The sequence below is a fragment of the Ursus arctos genome, unplaced genomic scaffold (assembly GCF_023065955.2).
Source record: "Ursus arctos isolate Adak ecotype North America unplaced genomic scaffold, UrsArc2.0 scaffold_34, whole genome shotgun sequence".
Lineage (NCBI taxonomy): Eukaryota > Metazoa > Chordata > Mammalia > Carnivora > Ursidae > Ursus > Ursus arctos.
Window position 1 is genome coordinate 29,765,829 of NW_026623030.1, and position 15,230 is coordinate 29,781,058.

The 15,230-nt window shown below is 50.2% G+C and overlaps 1 protein-coding gene across 4 annotated transcripts in view; it reads left to right on the forward strand.

Annotated features, from left to right (window-relative positions):
• Positions 1-15,230, forward strand: part of ADGRD1 (adhesion G protein-coupled receptor D1) — a 140,975-nt gene that overhangs the window by 39,518 nt on the left and 86,227 nt on the right. For all 4 annotated transcript variants that reach the window (XM_057305803.1, XM_057305802.1, XM_026514669.4 and 1 more), the window contains 6 exons: positions 189-368; positions 3,755-4,009; positions 7,697-7,761; positions 8,491-8,646; positions 12,519-12,578; positions 14,963-15,080. In XM_057305803.1, coding sequence (XP_057161786.1) covers positions 189-368; positions 3,755-4,009; positions 7,697-7,761; positions 8,491-8,646; positions 12,519-12,578; positions 14,963-15,080 — 834 coding nt within the window. The remainder of the gene's footprint in view (positions 1-188; positions 369-3,754; positions 4,010-7,696; positions 7,762-8,490; positions 8,647-12,518; positions 12,579-14,962; positions 15,081-15,230) is intronic.

Sequence of the window (15,230 nt, forward strand, 5' to 3'; positions counted from 1 at the left end):
TAGTGAGGTTTTGATAAATATGGCCTATTGTTATTACCTTTGTTTTCTGAATTGAACATGCGTTGTCTCTAGAATGAGGAAAAAAAGGCTTTTCAAATGAAAAGTAAGGAGTGGAGAGAACCACCTGCTTCTGAGGGGGTCCCTTCTGCTGTCCGTCAGTCCTGACCCTGCCCCCTTCCTTCCCTCAGGGGTCACGTTTTCTTTCTTCTGGAAGACACAAGGAGAGCAGTCCAGACCGACCCCTTTTGCTTACGGGGGACAGGTCATTTCCGACGGCTTCAGAGTCGGCTCCAGCGGCGGCAAGGGCTCCGTGGAGCTGTACACGCGGGAGAACGCCATGACGTGGGAGGCCACCTTCAGCCCGCCAGGTAAGGGCCCGGCCTCTACACTCAGGGCTTGCCCGGAAAGACCTGCCCGAGAGGCCCCTGCCTGCAGCCGGGCACCCGCGCTCCCTCCACCCCTGCTGTGTGCCTGCCTCGGGTTGCCTGAAACGTGGCCTCAGCTTCCGTGTCCTGGAGGGAAGGTGCTGATGGGACCTGCCCCACGTGCGGTCTGGGGGACATGAAATGCAGTAGTGCACACCAGGTGCTTAGCATGGTGGCACTGTTTCTACTTCTCTTTCCCTCCCCTCCCCTCCTTTCCCACCCCTCCTTCCCTGCCTCCCCTCCCCTCCCCCCTTTCCTTCCCCTCCCCTACACTTTTCCTCTCTTTCCCTCCTCCTCTCCTCTCCCTCATTGTGCTGCTCCTCTCCCCTCCCTCCTCTCCCCCTGCTGCCTCTTTCTTCTCCTGCTCCTCCTCCTTCCCATGTCCTCCCGCCCCCTCCAGGGGTGTACACTTGGCAATATTTAAAATACGATGTGAAAATTTTTTGGAACAGAGGCTGAAGACTGGGGGAGGAAGGGCGGTCTGGAGGAGAGGACTTGGAGCTGTGGGGAGGGGTGCTCTGGGACAAGTGGGGGGCAGCATGGGCTGTGTAGACATTGGGCAGTTTGCAGGTGGGTGTTGTGGTACCTGCATGGCTCTGTTTGGAGAGTCCTGCTTTCTCTGTGGTGTGAGATCAGGTTGTGCACTGTGCATGAGTCAGAGGCCCAGGGCAGGAAGCTGGGGAGCAGAGGGTCTGCCGTGGAAACTGGACAAGGGAGAGAAGTGTTGGGGAGATGTTGATGGGAAGCCCAGCCCAGCCTGGGGACTAGGAGGGAAGCACGGGGCGGGGGGGGGGGGGGGCAGAACGAAGGCCTCCAGTAGGAAATGATGTCTTTGAGACATTTAAGGACGAATCATTTTCTGGTCCGTTTAAAGAGGCTATGTCTCAGTTGTTCAAAGACACGGATGACTCTGGAGCCAAACAGGCTGGGTCAAACCCTTCTGTGTGCCATGCTGCCTGCTACTCACTCACACCAAGCTTGAATCTCCAGCTCGCCTCCGCAAGAGGTCTGCGAGAATCTTGCTTCTTTGCTTTCTCAGATCCCAGGCCAGGAAGCATCTCTGCCTCCCCTCCCCCCATACAGAACTGCCTGTACCTTGTTCATGGCACTTGTCACGTTCTACCCAAGGTCAGCCTCGTCTGTAAGACTCTTATCTCTGTGCTCTTTGGGGCTGACACTGGATGGGGCACCTAGTAGGTTTCTTCAACATATTTTACAGTAAAGTCTGCTGAGCTCTGTTTTTCCACCCAGGGAAATGGGGAGAATTATAAACATTTTTGCCTGGCAATACATTCTTTGTTTGTTCATTGAAGAAATTTGTTATTCTTGCCTTAAAGGCAAGAATACTTTGGACCCACTTAGGACCCAAGTGCTCTCCAGAGACTCAAAATTAGGAAGCTGCACAATCCTGAGCAAGAAAGGTCCTGAGTCATTGCTGGGCGGTTGATTGATAGATAGAACTCTATCTTTTTAAAAAACTATTTTTATTCTTTCATCAGGATAAGTGTACTCTTTAATCCTCTTCACCTATTTCACCCAACCCCGAACCCCTTCCCCTCTGATAACCACCAGTTTGTTCTCTATAGTTAAGAGTCTGTTTCTTGGTTTGTCTCTTTTTGTTTTGTTTTTGTTTTTTTGTTTTTTTTTGGTTTTTTTGTTTCTTTTTTTTTTTAAGATTTTATTTATTTATTTGACAGAGAGAGACAGCCAGCAAGAGAGGGAACACAAGCAGGGGGAGTGGGAGAGGAAGAAGCAGGCTCCCAGCGGAGGAGCCTGATGGGGGGAGAACGCCGGGATCACACCCTGAGCCGAAGGCAGACGCTTAATGACTGCGCCATCCAGGCGCCCCTGTCTCTTTTTGTTTTGTTTCTTAAATTCCACATGAGTGAGATCATTGGTATTTGTCTTTCTCTGACTTATTTCACTTAGCATTGTATTCTCTAGCTCCATCCATGTCATTGCCAGTTTCAAGATGTCATTCTTTTTTATGGCTAGTATTCTATTGTGTATCTATACACCACCTTCTTTATCCATTGATCAGTCCATGGACACTTGGGTGCTTTTATAATTAGGCTATTGTAGATAAAGCTGCTGTAAACATCGGGGTGCATGTATCCCTTTGAATTTGTGTCTTTGTATTCTTTGCGTTAAATTCCCAGTAGGGCAATTGCTGGGTGGTAGTGTAGCTCTATTTTTAACTTTTTGAGGAACCTCCATATTTTCCACAGTGGCTGCACCAGTTTGCATGCCCACCAACAGTGTAAGAGGGTTCCCGTTCCTTCACATCCTCACCAACACCTGCTGTTTCTTGTCTTGTTGATTTTAGCCCTTCTGACAGGTGTGAGGTTATTGTGGTTTTCGTTTGTACTTCCCTGATGATGAGTGATGTCGAGCTTCTTCTCATGTGTCTGTTGGCCATCTGGATGTCTTCTTTGGAGAAAAGTCTGTTCAAATCTTCTGCCCATTTTTTAAATTGGATTATTTGTTTGCGGTGTTGAGTTCTATCAGTTCTTTATATATTCTGGATACTAACCCTTTATCAGATATGTCATTTGCAAATATCTCCTTCCATTCCATAGGCTGCCTTTTGGCTTTGTTGACTGTTCCCTTTGCTGTGCTGAGGCTTTTATCTTGGTGATGTCCCAATAGCTAATTGCTGGGTGATTTAAGATGATGCATGGCTCAAGGTGATACATGTCCTTTAGAGGGCTGCCCTGTTCCTTCCAGAAGCAAGCCCATGAGATGTCTTAACACAACACTTGCGAAATAAAGTGAGACCCTTTGTGGGGTAAGCTACCGTCAAAGTCTGAAGACCATTCTTCTTATTGGTAACTGTGGTTCTCATGCCAGAGAGAATGAGCCAGGAGGTGGCCCTACCATGGTACCAACATGTTGGTTAATATCACACATACTATGTCAGAGCAGAGGTGGATACCAACTGCTGTGGGCTGAATCAGGCCCTCAGATAAGTTTTATTGTCAGGTTTCATTGACCTGCACTGTGATGGGCTAGGCAGGACTAAAAAAAATTTTTTTGGTACAAGTTATGACCATTAGCTATTATTTCATTTTAATTTAAAATAACAAAGGATCCGATTTAAAACAGCAAAGGGTCTCTTTGGACTGCTTCTTGAATTTGGGGGATGGGGGTAATTTCTTCCTTGTGCTTCAAAGGACTGAGGAAAGTCAGATCTACATTATGACCCGTATGAGGACTCACCAAGGTCAACGGTGACTAATCATCTCAAGAGGGGTGTGCTTATTACTGGGAGACACAAGCATGGGGAGCTCTTCCCACATCAGCAGAACAGTGATCTTTGCTCTTTCTAGGTCCCTACTGGACTCATGTCCTGTTTACATGGAAATCCAAGGAGGGTTTGAAAGTCTACGTCAATGGGACCTTGAGCACCTCTGACCCAAGTGGCAAAGTGTCTCACGCCTACGGGGAGCCCAGCGTCAACCTCGTGATAGGGTCTGAGCAGGACCAGACGAAGCGTTATGAGGACGGAGCTTTTGATGAGTTCATCATCTGGGAACGGGCCCTGACCCCGGACGAGATCTCAATGTACTTCACAGCCGCCATTGGTCAGTAGGCGTGTGGGGGAGGGCTCGGGCCAGCTCTGCCCATCTCTGGAAGGGCAAGGCTCCTCTGTCTGCCTCCCTTGCTAGCATTTCTCACTCCGCACTCTCCTGAGGTGGCAGCCACGCTGCAGGCTGCGAGGCGTCCTAATGAACCTCGTAAATACAGCCATTTCTCTAGAACACCTGTTCCCCAAGATGGAGGAATTGGCAACTTAGCAGAGACACTGAGATGAGTATCCTGCTGGTCGTCGGGGGTTTCGAGGTGCCCACGATGGACGATTACAGACAGCTTTGGGGGCAGATATTCCAGGTCCATTAATGCGTTTGATCAACGTGCCAGACTCTGACGGGGCCTCAGGGAGTCCCCAGGATGCCCCCTTCTTGCTCAGTACAGAGTGCTTGTTCAGAGACAGGGCCTGAGGGACAGGTAGCTGGGGTTCAAATCTTCACTCAGCCACGATGAGTCGTGGGACTTGGGAAGTCACTTTTGTTGAGGTGAAATTCATGTAACGTAAATTCAACCATTTTAAGGTATACGGTCCAGAGGTACTTACCACGTTCACCACATTGTGCAGCCATCCTCTCTGGTTTTAAAACAGTCTCAGCACCCTGAAAGGAAATCCAGCACCCACTAGCTATCGCTCCCTGGGTCCCCCTCCCAGGCCGTGGCACCACTGATCCACTTTCTGTCTCCACAGAGTCCCCCTTCTGGGTCTTCCATATACACGGAGTCATGTAATATGTGACTTTTTGCGTCGTAATCTTTCCAAATCACAGCGTTCTCCTTCGTAAATGTGTGGAAACAGTACTCGCCATGCCGCACGGGGCTCGGGGCTACGCAGATGCAGTGTGACAGGTGTAAGGCATCAGCACAACGCCTGCATGTGGCAGGTTTTTGCAACACTTTCACTGTTTTAAGATTAATACTTACTTTCCCTTCATTCCGTTTTCCTTCTGCCAAGTGAACACACTAATTCTTTATTTTAACATAAAATAATCTGCCAAAAAACGACAGTCACTCATTAACATTTGTTGGCTGGCCACTGCACTGACACAGAGCAGCAGGGCAGGTCAGGACCAGGAGGTGAAAAGCCTGCCTCCGCTTGGGTTCTGACAGTGAATCCCTCAGCTCTTAGGACCCTGTGATTACATGACAGAAAACCCAACTAAAGTGACTTAGGCCAGGAAGGGAATTAAACAATCTCACACAATGGAAACAAGAGGAGAAAATCTGTTTGGAGGCCAGTTTGCTCTAGGTGCTCCCATGTGTCACTAGGAATTTCTGTGTTTGACTCTGCGTTCCTCTTGCGGTGCCAACATGGCTGCCACTCCCTCCGGGGTTCCATCCCCATCCTCAGCAGAAGGCGAGGGGCTTCTCTTTTCTGTCATCTCCTGCAGCAGGGCTGGCCCTGACTCTCATTTGGGCCAGATTGATCCATGTGTTTCCCGGGAGCCAAGTCCTATGGCTGGGGGTGCAGAATATGCTGAGGGCCTTAAGCCTGGGTCCTAGTCCACCTCTGACATGGCAGTGGGGTTAGCCGCACCTAAGACTCGGAGGAGAGGGGACTCCCCGACGACGACTGGGGCTGCTGGTCTTGGGGGCAGGGCATGGCCACTGTGCGTGCAGGAAGTCTCTGTCCGTTGCGGCCTTTGGGACGTCCATTTGTCACCGAGACAGTGGGATTCATTCCTTTCACACAAGTGACATAAGGACAAAATATAGGTCCTGTACAATAAAAAAATATATCAATCTCCTGCATTTTATAGCCTAAGATTCAGAGATTTGTCACTTCGAGACCAAGATGTCGTCTGTATTTGTGTTATTGAAAGCCTCAAACAAATCCTGCCTTCCTGATACTTCACCATTTTATTAACACTGGAAAGCGATGTCGCTGTTTCTGGCTCTTGCAGCTGTCCCAACAGACCCTTGTCCCCAGGACATCCCAGGGCTTGGGATGGGGAGCATCAGCCCCACACACAGCACAGCGTTTCAGGTCACCTCGCCCTCTGGGCCTGGTGAAGGTGGTGTCTGATTTTTGGGGGGATTCAGGAGAGGTGTTGCCTAACACTTATGTGTCCCAGGGAGCACATGCATGGGTCTTTGCTGAACCAGAACTAGACCCAGCAGACCCCATATTACTTGGGGACTTGGTTCTGAAGACAGGTCATGTGACATAAAGCACATATAGAGAAAATGACCAGAAGTCCCCTGGACTGCCCCATGTGATTCGGTCCATCAGAGCCAGGTTTAGGGCAGCTGTGTACAGACAGACATCGGGGCTGAGGTCCAGCCTGCTCTTAGCCCAGCCCAGGGTGGTCTGTAGGAGGCAGAACCTGTTCTTTGCATAAAGCCCGGTCTGCACACAAAGCATGTGCCCAAAGCAGGCATTTCTCTGTGTGACCTGCCCAGAGGGGGCATCCCCTTCTAATCCATTAGCCAGAGCAGGCCATGTGGGGTGACCTTTTCTAATTCATACAAAGGCAGAGTGTTGATCCCTGATCACCTGGTCAGCTTCGCCCCCCAGCGCTACCACGGATGGCCTCCCCTTCCACAGGGGACCAGAGAAAGTAGAAGGCTGCACTGAGAGTCTGGTGACTTCCAAGTATACATCTCTGAGCACTGGAAACACACCCGTACAACCAGGTGCCCACACAGTAAGACCCTTTGGGTCCTGAGACTGACAGAGGACACGGAAGACTCTCATTTCTTCTCTCAGCCTCACAGGGTCATCAATGGCGAGGGTGGGCAGGATTGCCGGGCTGATCCTTACTATCCTGTCCTTTATTTTGTGGACACACGTTACATGTGGATTCAATGCAACTCCTCTGTCACCACCTGGCACTTGAGGAATGTCACTCTAAGTTGGGGAACTGAATGTTTGGGGCTCTAGTTCTCCGGGCAGTGTCTCCCCTTCTGTGTCTGTCCCCCCACTACCCGGCCCCACCCCAGCCCAGGGGGCTGGTGACTCCTGGAGCTAACTAGGGATGATGAGGTCATTTCATTAGGTCACCCCAAGCATCCTTGAGGGATTTTCCAAAAATGAGGCAGAGTATCTAGTTAGTCTGTGTTCTTACCAGGAAATGCTAAATTAGAAATCACTGGTGGAAAACAGGCAGAGAAGAGCAAATATGGCTTATCTTTGGTGCTGGATGTCTTCATTATCTGTAATTATTTATGGTTAACCAAATGGAGTAGAAAGAATTAGAATCCTCCGGGTCGAAGGCGCTCAAGAGGACAGTTCCCCCACCACTTTGTCTTGCTTCATCTGTCTGGGAGGGAAGGCCTGACTGGTTGGACTGTTTGTCACAGCCCAGAGATTAAACAGCCCTCTGTATTCCATCTCCAACTGGTCCAGATGCAGTGGAAGGAGATTTCTTCTGGTTCTCTATTTATCTGATATCGGTAAATGCCTGTATAAAATCATCGTTTTATATGATGACTTGCATGGTGTTCAAAAGCAATTTGAAACATAAATAGAAAAGTAACATGACCATGGAAAATCCATACAATCTGCCCATTAAGCTGATTTATTAGCCCGTTATCTTTCCAGCAGCATTCCTACTCAAAACATTCTCAGGCTGTCTTAGATGTATCTTAAGCTGAAGAGTTTTGAATAAAGACAGGCCTTCCTTAGGGGGAAAGACTGACCATGTTTCAGTCCTTAATTAAGCATTACTGATTCTTTCCAGGAAAGCATGCTTTGTTGTCTTCAACGCCACCAAGCTTCTTCATGACACCCCCGGCCAACACCGTGGTAAGCACACGCATGATCTCGGCCCCCTCTTGTTGAAGCCTTTCTGCTCAGCCTGTTTGTCAGGACTGAATTCCATTAGACAGTCTGGCTCTCTCTCTTATTGGCAATTTAGTGTCCAAGAAGAAATCATCCCTGGAGGAGAAGCTAACTTTGGCACTAATTCTGGATGCTCAGGCTGACTGAGGGAAGCCCTCTGCTTCTTGTGGTCTGTGGCCTCAGGGGTCAAAAGGAAGTAAACCAGACTGCCCAGGGACATGACCACTGAGACTGTCTCCTGGGCAGGCAGCGCAGAGAGCAGGGGGGACCTGTGCCGATGCTTGTTTTCTCTTTGTGCCCCTTCTCCTGATATTTGAGGAAAGATCAATCCATACAGAAACACTGCCCTCTGGAATTAGTATTTGTAGTCACACCACTTTACCTCACTTGGGAATTCTAAGTGAACAGTGAGGGCACAGACTCTTGTACCATCGGTGTGGGTTTGAACCCCAGTTCCACATGTATTTCTGGGTAAGCTTCCCTGTGCTTGCTTTCATCTCTCAAATGGGTGCATACTTCTTGAAATTGTTGAGAATATGAAAGATCAGTATGTGTTAGGTAGTCGCAAACGTGCCTCCTGGTATGCAGTCGGTGCAACTGTCATCATTGGGGATTTAAGAGGGCACACTCAACTTCCGTGGGGCTTCTTGGCTTTCGTCCCTAGCCGGAACTCATGCCTGTCATTTCTTTTAGATGCCCACCAACGCTTACCATCCTATCATAATCAACTTGACAGAGACGAGAAAAACCTTCCAGAGCCCAGGAACTGTACTGAGTTACCTGCGAAACGTGTCCCTCAAATTACCCAATAAGCCTCTCTCACAGGAAATGGCGTTGAATCTCACCAAGGTAAAGCAATTTAATTTCTGTTTCTGGTCAATCCGGGATGGCAAAGTGCCAGATTCTGGCCCACAGGTGTGTTTTGTTCAATCTGCACAGAAAAGTCAGGAACTTCTACATAGAAGTCTGGGTTACAGACTTCTCATGAACCACCAGATAGGGTGGCTTTGCCAGCCTGCTCTACCCAGCTCGCGGGGGTCTCCTTCAGCTCTGCCTCAGCTCTTCATGGTTCCCATCTCTGCATCCACCTGGCCACCGGCCATCTGGGTGTGCAACTCCAGTTCTAAACCTCGCTGCCTCCCTTGGCAACAGGTGAAGTGTGGGACCTTAGACCTCAGTCTGCACACATTGTGACCCACAATGCTGTGACTTGTAGGTGAGTGGGACTTGCCATGGTCACCTAAAGCACTTTGTAAACGTGCCATTTATGGCATGGAATCAAGGTGCCACCGCTTTTCATTGTCCTCCAAATATTCTCAGGTCAAGGTAGAGGTGGAGCACCGGGGTTCTTGGCCCAGGTGGAGAGAGAAGGCACGTGTGAGAGGGTTTGCCCTGGAAAGGGCAGCTCACGGGTCCGAGCAGGGTGCAGAGGGCTGGCTGCAGGGGTGACGTTCCCTCAGTGGTTCCTCGCCCTGTGCCCTCAGTCACTCGGCTCTGCTGCGATGTGGGGGAGACAACAGGACACTCAGCTCGGGGGACCCGCGTGCGTTCCTGCGTGCCGAGAGCAGTGTCTGGTGCTAGGTGAGCGCTCTGGAAGGCTTCTTCATTCTGCCCTGCTTGCTGGCTGAAGGCGGACCCGAGGAGGGCGAGAAAGGACGCTCCGGAAGTCAGGGCGCCCCGAAGTGGAAGGAGGGCCCCGTTAGCCTTCCTGCCCCTGCGGCGGGGGGGAGCGAGAGCCGGCTTCTCAGGAGTCTCCGTCCCTCCGTCCGTAAGGCGCGCTGGGCCCCGGGGTGCTACCCCGAGGGTCTCAGGGTGTGGCGTGCGCGCGGACCAACGAGTCCGAGACCTGGGCCCTGGGCCCGGCACGCCCCGGCTCAGCCTCCCCGCCCGCGCCGAGGAGCCGCCCCGCTGGCTGGGTCTCCCCCCCAGTCCCCACCCCCGGCCTCCCGGTTGGACTGGTTCTGGGGGCTCACAACCAGCACCAGCACTGAGTACTTCCAGACAGCGCTGGCCGGCTGCACTCGGGGCTGCAGTCTTCCTTCAGAGCAGGGGTGCCCGCGGCAGCACAGTTCTCCTCACGCTCCGCTGTGTTTTCTGATGGTCGGCCAGCCCACACCCAGGCCCCACTGGCCAAGCCCTGAGGGAGAGGACAGCGAGCAGCATCTCCTCCCTCACCGAGAAGGGGAATCTTTCCCAGCGTTCCCTGGGCGGATCTCTCCTCACTTCTCATTGGGCAGAGCTCGGTCACATGACCACCACCAATCACGGGCCCAGGGGAGCAGGCGGGGCACCACGGCTCAGCCAATCATAAGGAGGTGTGGGAGGGGCCAAGGCCACGGAGCCTGAGCACTTCCGCACCCCCACCACGGCTTCCCTGGGGTGGAGGTGAGCATGGCCGGTGGGTGCGTGCTTCCCGGAGGCTGGACCGGGAGCTGAGGCATCTCCGTAGCCTCGAGGGGATGTCTGTGTTGGGACACAATTCAGTGCAGGCTTATGGGAAACTCTCTTTAAGCTCGGCGGTTTCCTCTTCCCTGGGACTCGCCCTTGGGCACCTGGCAGCATCTGGGGCTGCGAACTCCAGTGCGCTTGGGGCTGGCGGGTCTCAGGGGGCGGCGGCTCGCTGCCCAGAGCCCCGGCCTTTGACCTGTAGGACTGCCCCTTCTGGTTGTGCAAGGGAAGCCCCATCCTGGAACTTTAAAATGGGAAATAATCCAATTTTTAAGTGGTGGACAGCTAACTGAACTTGAAAGGCCGTGATGTGTCGGTTTGTGAGGCGGATTCGGCCTGCGGGGCCTCGGTTTGGGACTGCTGGTGGAGGTGGACACACCCGACTCTGGCTGGCTTGCAGAGGAATCCTGCAGATTTGCCCCAAACCCTGCGCATCTCTGATTCAATGAGAAATAATATCCAAATTTCCATGACGTCCTGGCTTCCCACCGCTAGCTGTTGGACAGGAAAATGGCGAGAAGTCATTTCCTGTGCCGGGTGATGAGGGGCGTCCTTCAACTGTGGCAAATTCAGATTGAGAGGTGCTGTAAATGTGACATATCCACTGGATTTCTAACACTTAGGACAAAGAGAAGAATGTAAAATATTGAATTGATCATTTTTATATTAGCATGTGGAAGCGCTGTTTTAGATTTGTGGGACTAAGTAAAACCTATAATTAGTTTGAAACATATTTAATAGAGACAAAGTAAGTTTCACCTGTTTTCTTTTTACTTTTTAAAATATGGCTACTAGAAGGGCATGTGGGTGGCTTGGTGGGTTAAGCCCCGACTCTTGGTTTTGGCTCAGGTAATGATCTCCACGACCTGAGATCAGGATTCTGTCTCTCCCTCTGCTGCCTCCCCGCCCTGCTCAGGCACACGCGCACTTTCTTTCACATAACTAACTACTAGAAAATTTAAAAGTGGAAATGTGGCTGGCATTATATTTTTATTCCCCTAAACTGCTCTGGGGTAAGAGTCAGCAATTTTTAGCCCTTTGGCCAAATCTGGTGTGTTGCCTCTTCTTGCAATGAAGTTTTATTGCAACATGCTCATTTAGTTATGTGTTGTCTGTGGCTGCATTTGCACTACAATGGCAGAGCGCAGTGTTTGTGACAGAACTGTATGGACTTAAAACCTAAATACTTTACTAGGTGATCTTTTCTTTTTAAAAGAAAGTGCTGACTCCCTCTCTGGATTATAAATTCTGTCCACTAGACCTCAAGCCCAATATTTTGTTCACCCTTAGTTCATAAGGCCTTGCCCTTCAGGGTCTTAGTAAGTATTTATCAAATAAAGGTAATGAAAGAGTGAGGAGTTTTGATGGTGTGTTCTTAAAATATTTGGTGTCTAAAAGTGTGAGGAAGAATGTGATTCTTCTGGAGATGGCAGTTTGGTGGAAATGTGGGAGATTTAAATCAGGCCCTAAGTTTAATTCTGTGTCTACAGTAGAAGACAAACAGTTAAAAGCCGACATGAATGATGTAAATGAGGGACTGGACTAGATGTCAGGCAATAGGTAGTGGTGAGGACTGGGGTACACAGAGGAACACACATCTGACTAAGGGGGCAGCTGCTGCTCCACTTTGGCCAGTGGTGGCCATGTGGGACTGTGGGCTAGGGGTGGTCTGAGCTTCTGCTCTTCTCAAAGGTAGCAGGAAATTAACATATTTTCATTTAAATCTCCCCATTTGAACATGTTAAAAGCTAATTTAATTTTTTTAGAACAATGGTGAGCCAAACCAAGCATGATTTTAAGGTGATCTCACCAAGGGTCTCCAAGTCACTTCTTTATGGAGATATAATTTCCCATGAACACAAGTGGTTTTGTCAGCTTGGCTTCTCTACCCAAGGAAAGCATATTCGGCAGGCCATGATTTATTCACTTGTTCACTCATTCACTTACTCATTCGACAGGCATTTCCTGAGGGCCACCTGAGGGCCACTTATATCTCCCAGGCACTGTGCTTAGGGCTTCTCCATGACTAAGCCGTGTTCATTCTGACATCTGAATGCTTATCACTGATGAACAGATTGTCACAGGGAGCAAATAAGATAATATCTCTGAAGGGCTTTGTAAAATATAACCTGATATGCTGATGTGAGCTATTTTTGTTTATTACTATATGTAAAAACCCAGCCAGTGGTTGATAAGACATGGAGAAATCGAGGGTCTTGAGATTATGAGGATTAAGGATACATGCTAAGCAGTGTCATTTTGTCTGCCTTTAGGTTTTCTTAAAAACCATGGAAGAGGTTCTTCAACTGCCCAGTTGGGTTGATGTGTCAGAGGTAAGAAAAAAAAGAACATTTTTGATTTCAAAATGTATGTACTTTGGGAGTGTCTTCCTAGAAGTGGTATAAGTATGGCCCAATTCACGTCTCTAGGAGACATGATGCGTCCTGCAGTCTTGCAGTCTGGGACATCAGAGCTCATTCTGACCAGATAGACAACTGATTCGAAGTGCCTTGTCTTTGTATGGCCCAGGAATTATGTGGGTGCCAGGGATGTGTTACTCTCGTTGACACCGAGCAGGGAAATGGTCGCATTTATTCCTGAGGAGTGTCTACTTGGCTGACCGCTAGCTATCATTTTAATAAGATATTTCTCACCATCCCATTATTCTTGAGCGGTAGTAAGAAAACATGTTTTATGTTTAAAGATCACTAGATGAAGTGAAAAAAGTGGAACATGTGACAATATGTATTTCATGGTTATAAACGTAAAAACGAAAAAGGCTTCTCTTTTCCCCTGAACTCCAAATAATTAGGAGAATGGAATATATATTTTTTCTTTTTTAAAAATAACTTCATCGACTTTACTATGTAACATAAAACAAGTTAATGTGTTGTGGAGAATGTAGAAACTGCAGATAACAAAAACCATATAAAAGAGCAGTCGCCTGAAGTCCTGAGGCAGACCATGGCCATGAGCACTCTCACGTGCGTTCCTTCCCGTCTTGCTTTCCTTTCACTTGTGTGCACATATACTGTACAAATACACTGTATGTCTGACTTAATCTGGTCTTTACGTGCAGGACAGTCACCGGTGACATTAGGCATGTCAGGCAGCCTAGGCTGGGCGGTGCTGCGGTAACAAATAGGCCCCTGCATTTCAGTGTGTAGCACAGTTGAAATTTACTTCTCACTCGTGCAAAGTCCGAAGCGGGTCGAGGAGCCTTTCCTCAGTCCGGTGACTCTGGGGTCCTGGCTCTGTCCATTTTCGGATGACAAGGTCTCAACACGCAACGTCCAGGGTTGCCCAGCGGGGTGGAGGACTCTTAACTGCCTTACTTAGCAGAGTCACAACCACCTGGTGTAACACTAAGGTGCTCGTTCTCCGGAACCCCTATAATGTCTAAAAAATTTTTTTGGCAGTTTGAGGCAGAAATGCTATTCATGAGATTGCAGTAGGGTTTATATTTGAACTTTTTATTTGAACGGTTTCAGATGGAATGAGATGTAGTTAATAATGGCAAAGGGAGGAGAAAAGGGGACCTGAATTTAAGACTGATATAGTCTTGCCTAGAAACAAATTCATTTTTAAAAGGCACAACTCTCCAGAGTCCACAACTTCCAGGGGGAGGCTGTGTACAGGGCTGCAGCCCAGGAACCCCCAGAAAATGGCCAGTGGATTTTTATCAGCATCGTTTTAAAGTAACTTTTTCTGAATGCTGTGCCACAAAATATGAATAATTATGAAGCTGTTCAGACTCAGGCTCTACTGTGCATTCAAGAGAAGGTATGACTCAGCCACTGCCCAACAGAACTGCACGCCAGAGACACAGATTTCCATGTGTTTAACTGTGCTCGGCTGATTGAAATCAGGCCACAGGCCTCAAAGAAAATGTCTAAAATTGGCCTCAATGTTCTATTTCCAGCTCATTAGCTTCTCGTGGAGCGTGCGCGTCTGTGAGAGAATGCTGAGGATGCTTAGCGAACAGATGCTTTTCAGAAAGGCGGGAAGGAGGGGAGGGGCACGTGGCAGAGAGGCGCAGCCGCCGCACACCCAGCAGCGGCGTGTCGGACAACGGGGGCCAGTCAGCCCAATTTGAGCTGTCTGCAGAGACACGGGGTGACCCCTGCCTTCTGGGGGCAGCGTCCACTGGGACCCTCTCGGTGTCAGGGACTCAAAATGAGTGAAGAGGACCCTTGGAGGGAAGGGATGCACCAGGCAGGTCGAGGAGGCTAGAGAGGTTTTGGGGTGCTGACGCCTTCACAGCATCCCTCCCCTGCATGGAGAATAGGATGATGCTTCCGGTGTCCTTGTCCTGGAGGGGACTTGGAGGCAGGGCGGGGGGCCAGTCAGAGATTTGCTGAGGTGAGTGCAGCTGGGACCAGGTATCTGTCACCTGTGTCTGGGCATAGAAGCCTTGTAGCCAGCGGCCCCAGGGACCGGGACGTCTGCATTCTGTGAGCTCAGCCGGATGGGTGACCTCAGCGGCCATCTCCTCGCTGGTGAGAGGGGCAGTGCTCCTTCTCCTCTGGTCATCGAGAGGACAGGCCTGGCCCGCCACGGCCTTCAGAGATGCAGCGTGCTCTCCCTGTGGAGGGGTGCCGGGGGGCCAGCGCGGAGCCTGGTGGCATGTGTCTGGTGGGTGGGCCCCAGGTGGGCCTTGGGACGCTCACTGTGTGGGTGCTGTTGTCTCAGATCCCTCACATTGTGTTGTGTTCAGGACAATGCCATGGTGCTGGGCTTGATCGAGACCGTCGATACTGTCATGGGCCACATCTCTTCCAACCTGGACGCCAGCAAGCCCCAGGTCGCCATCATAGGCTCTTCTTCCATGGCAGGTACTGGTCAGCTCGGTGTGGGATGCGGCCGTGGGTGCAGGTGGGGGGGCGGGAGACTCGGGAGGGCAGCTGGCCTGTGGGGCTTGCCCTGATGGCCCCGCTCTCACCTGCACAAGCAGGTGCGTACATGTCTGCTCAGGTCCACGCACA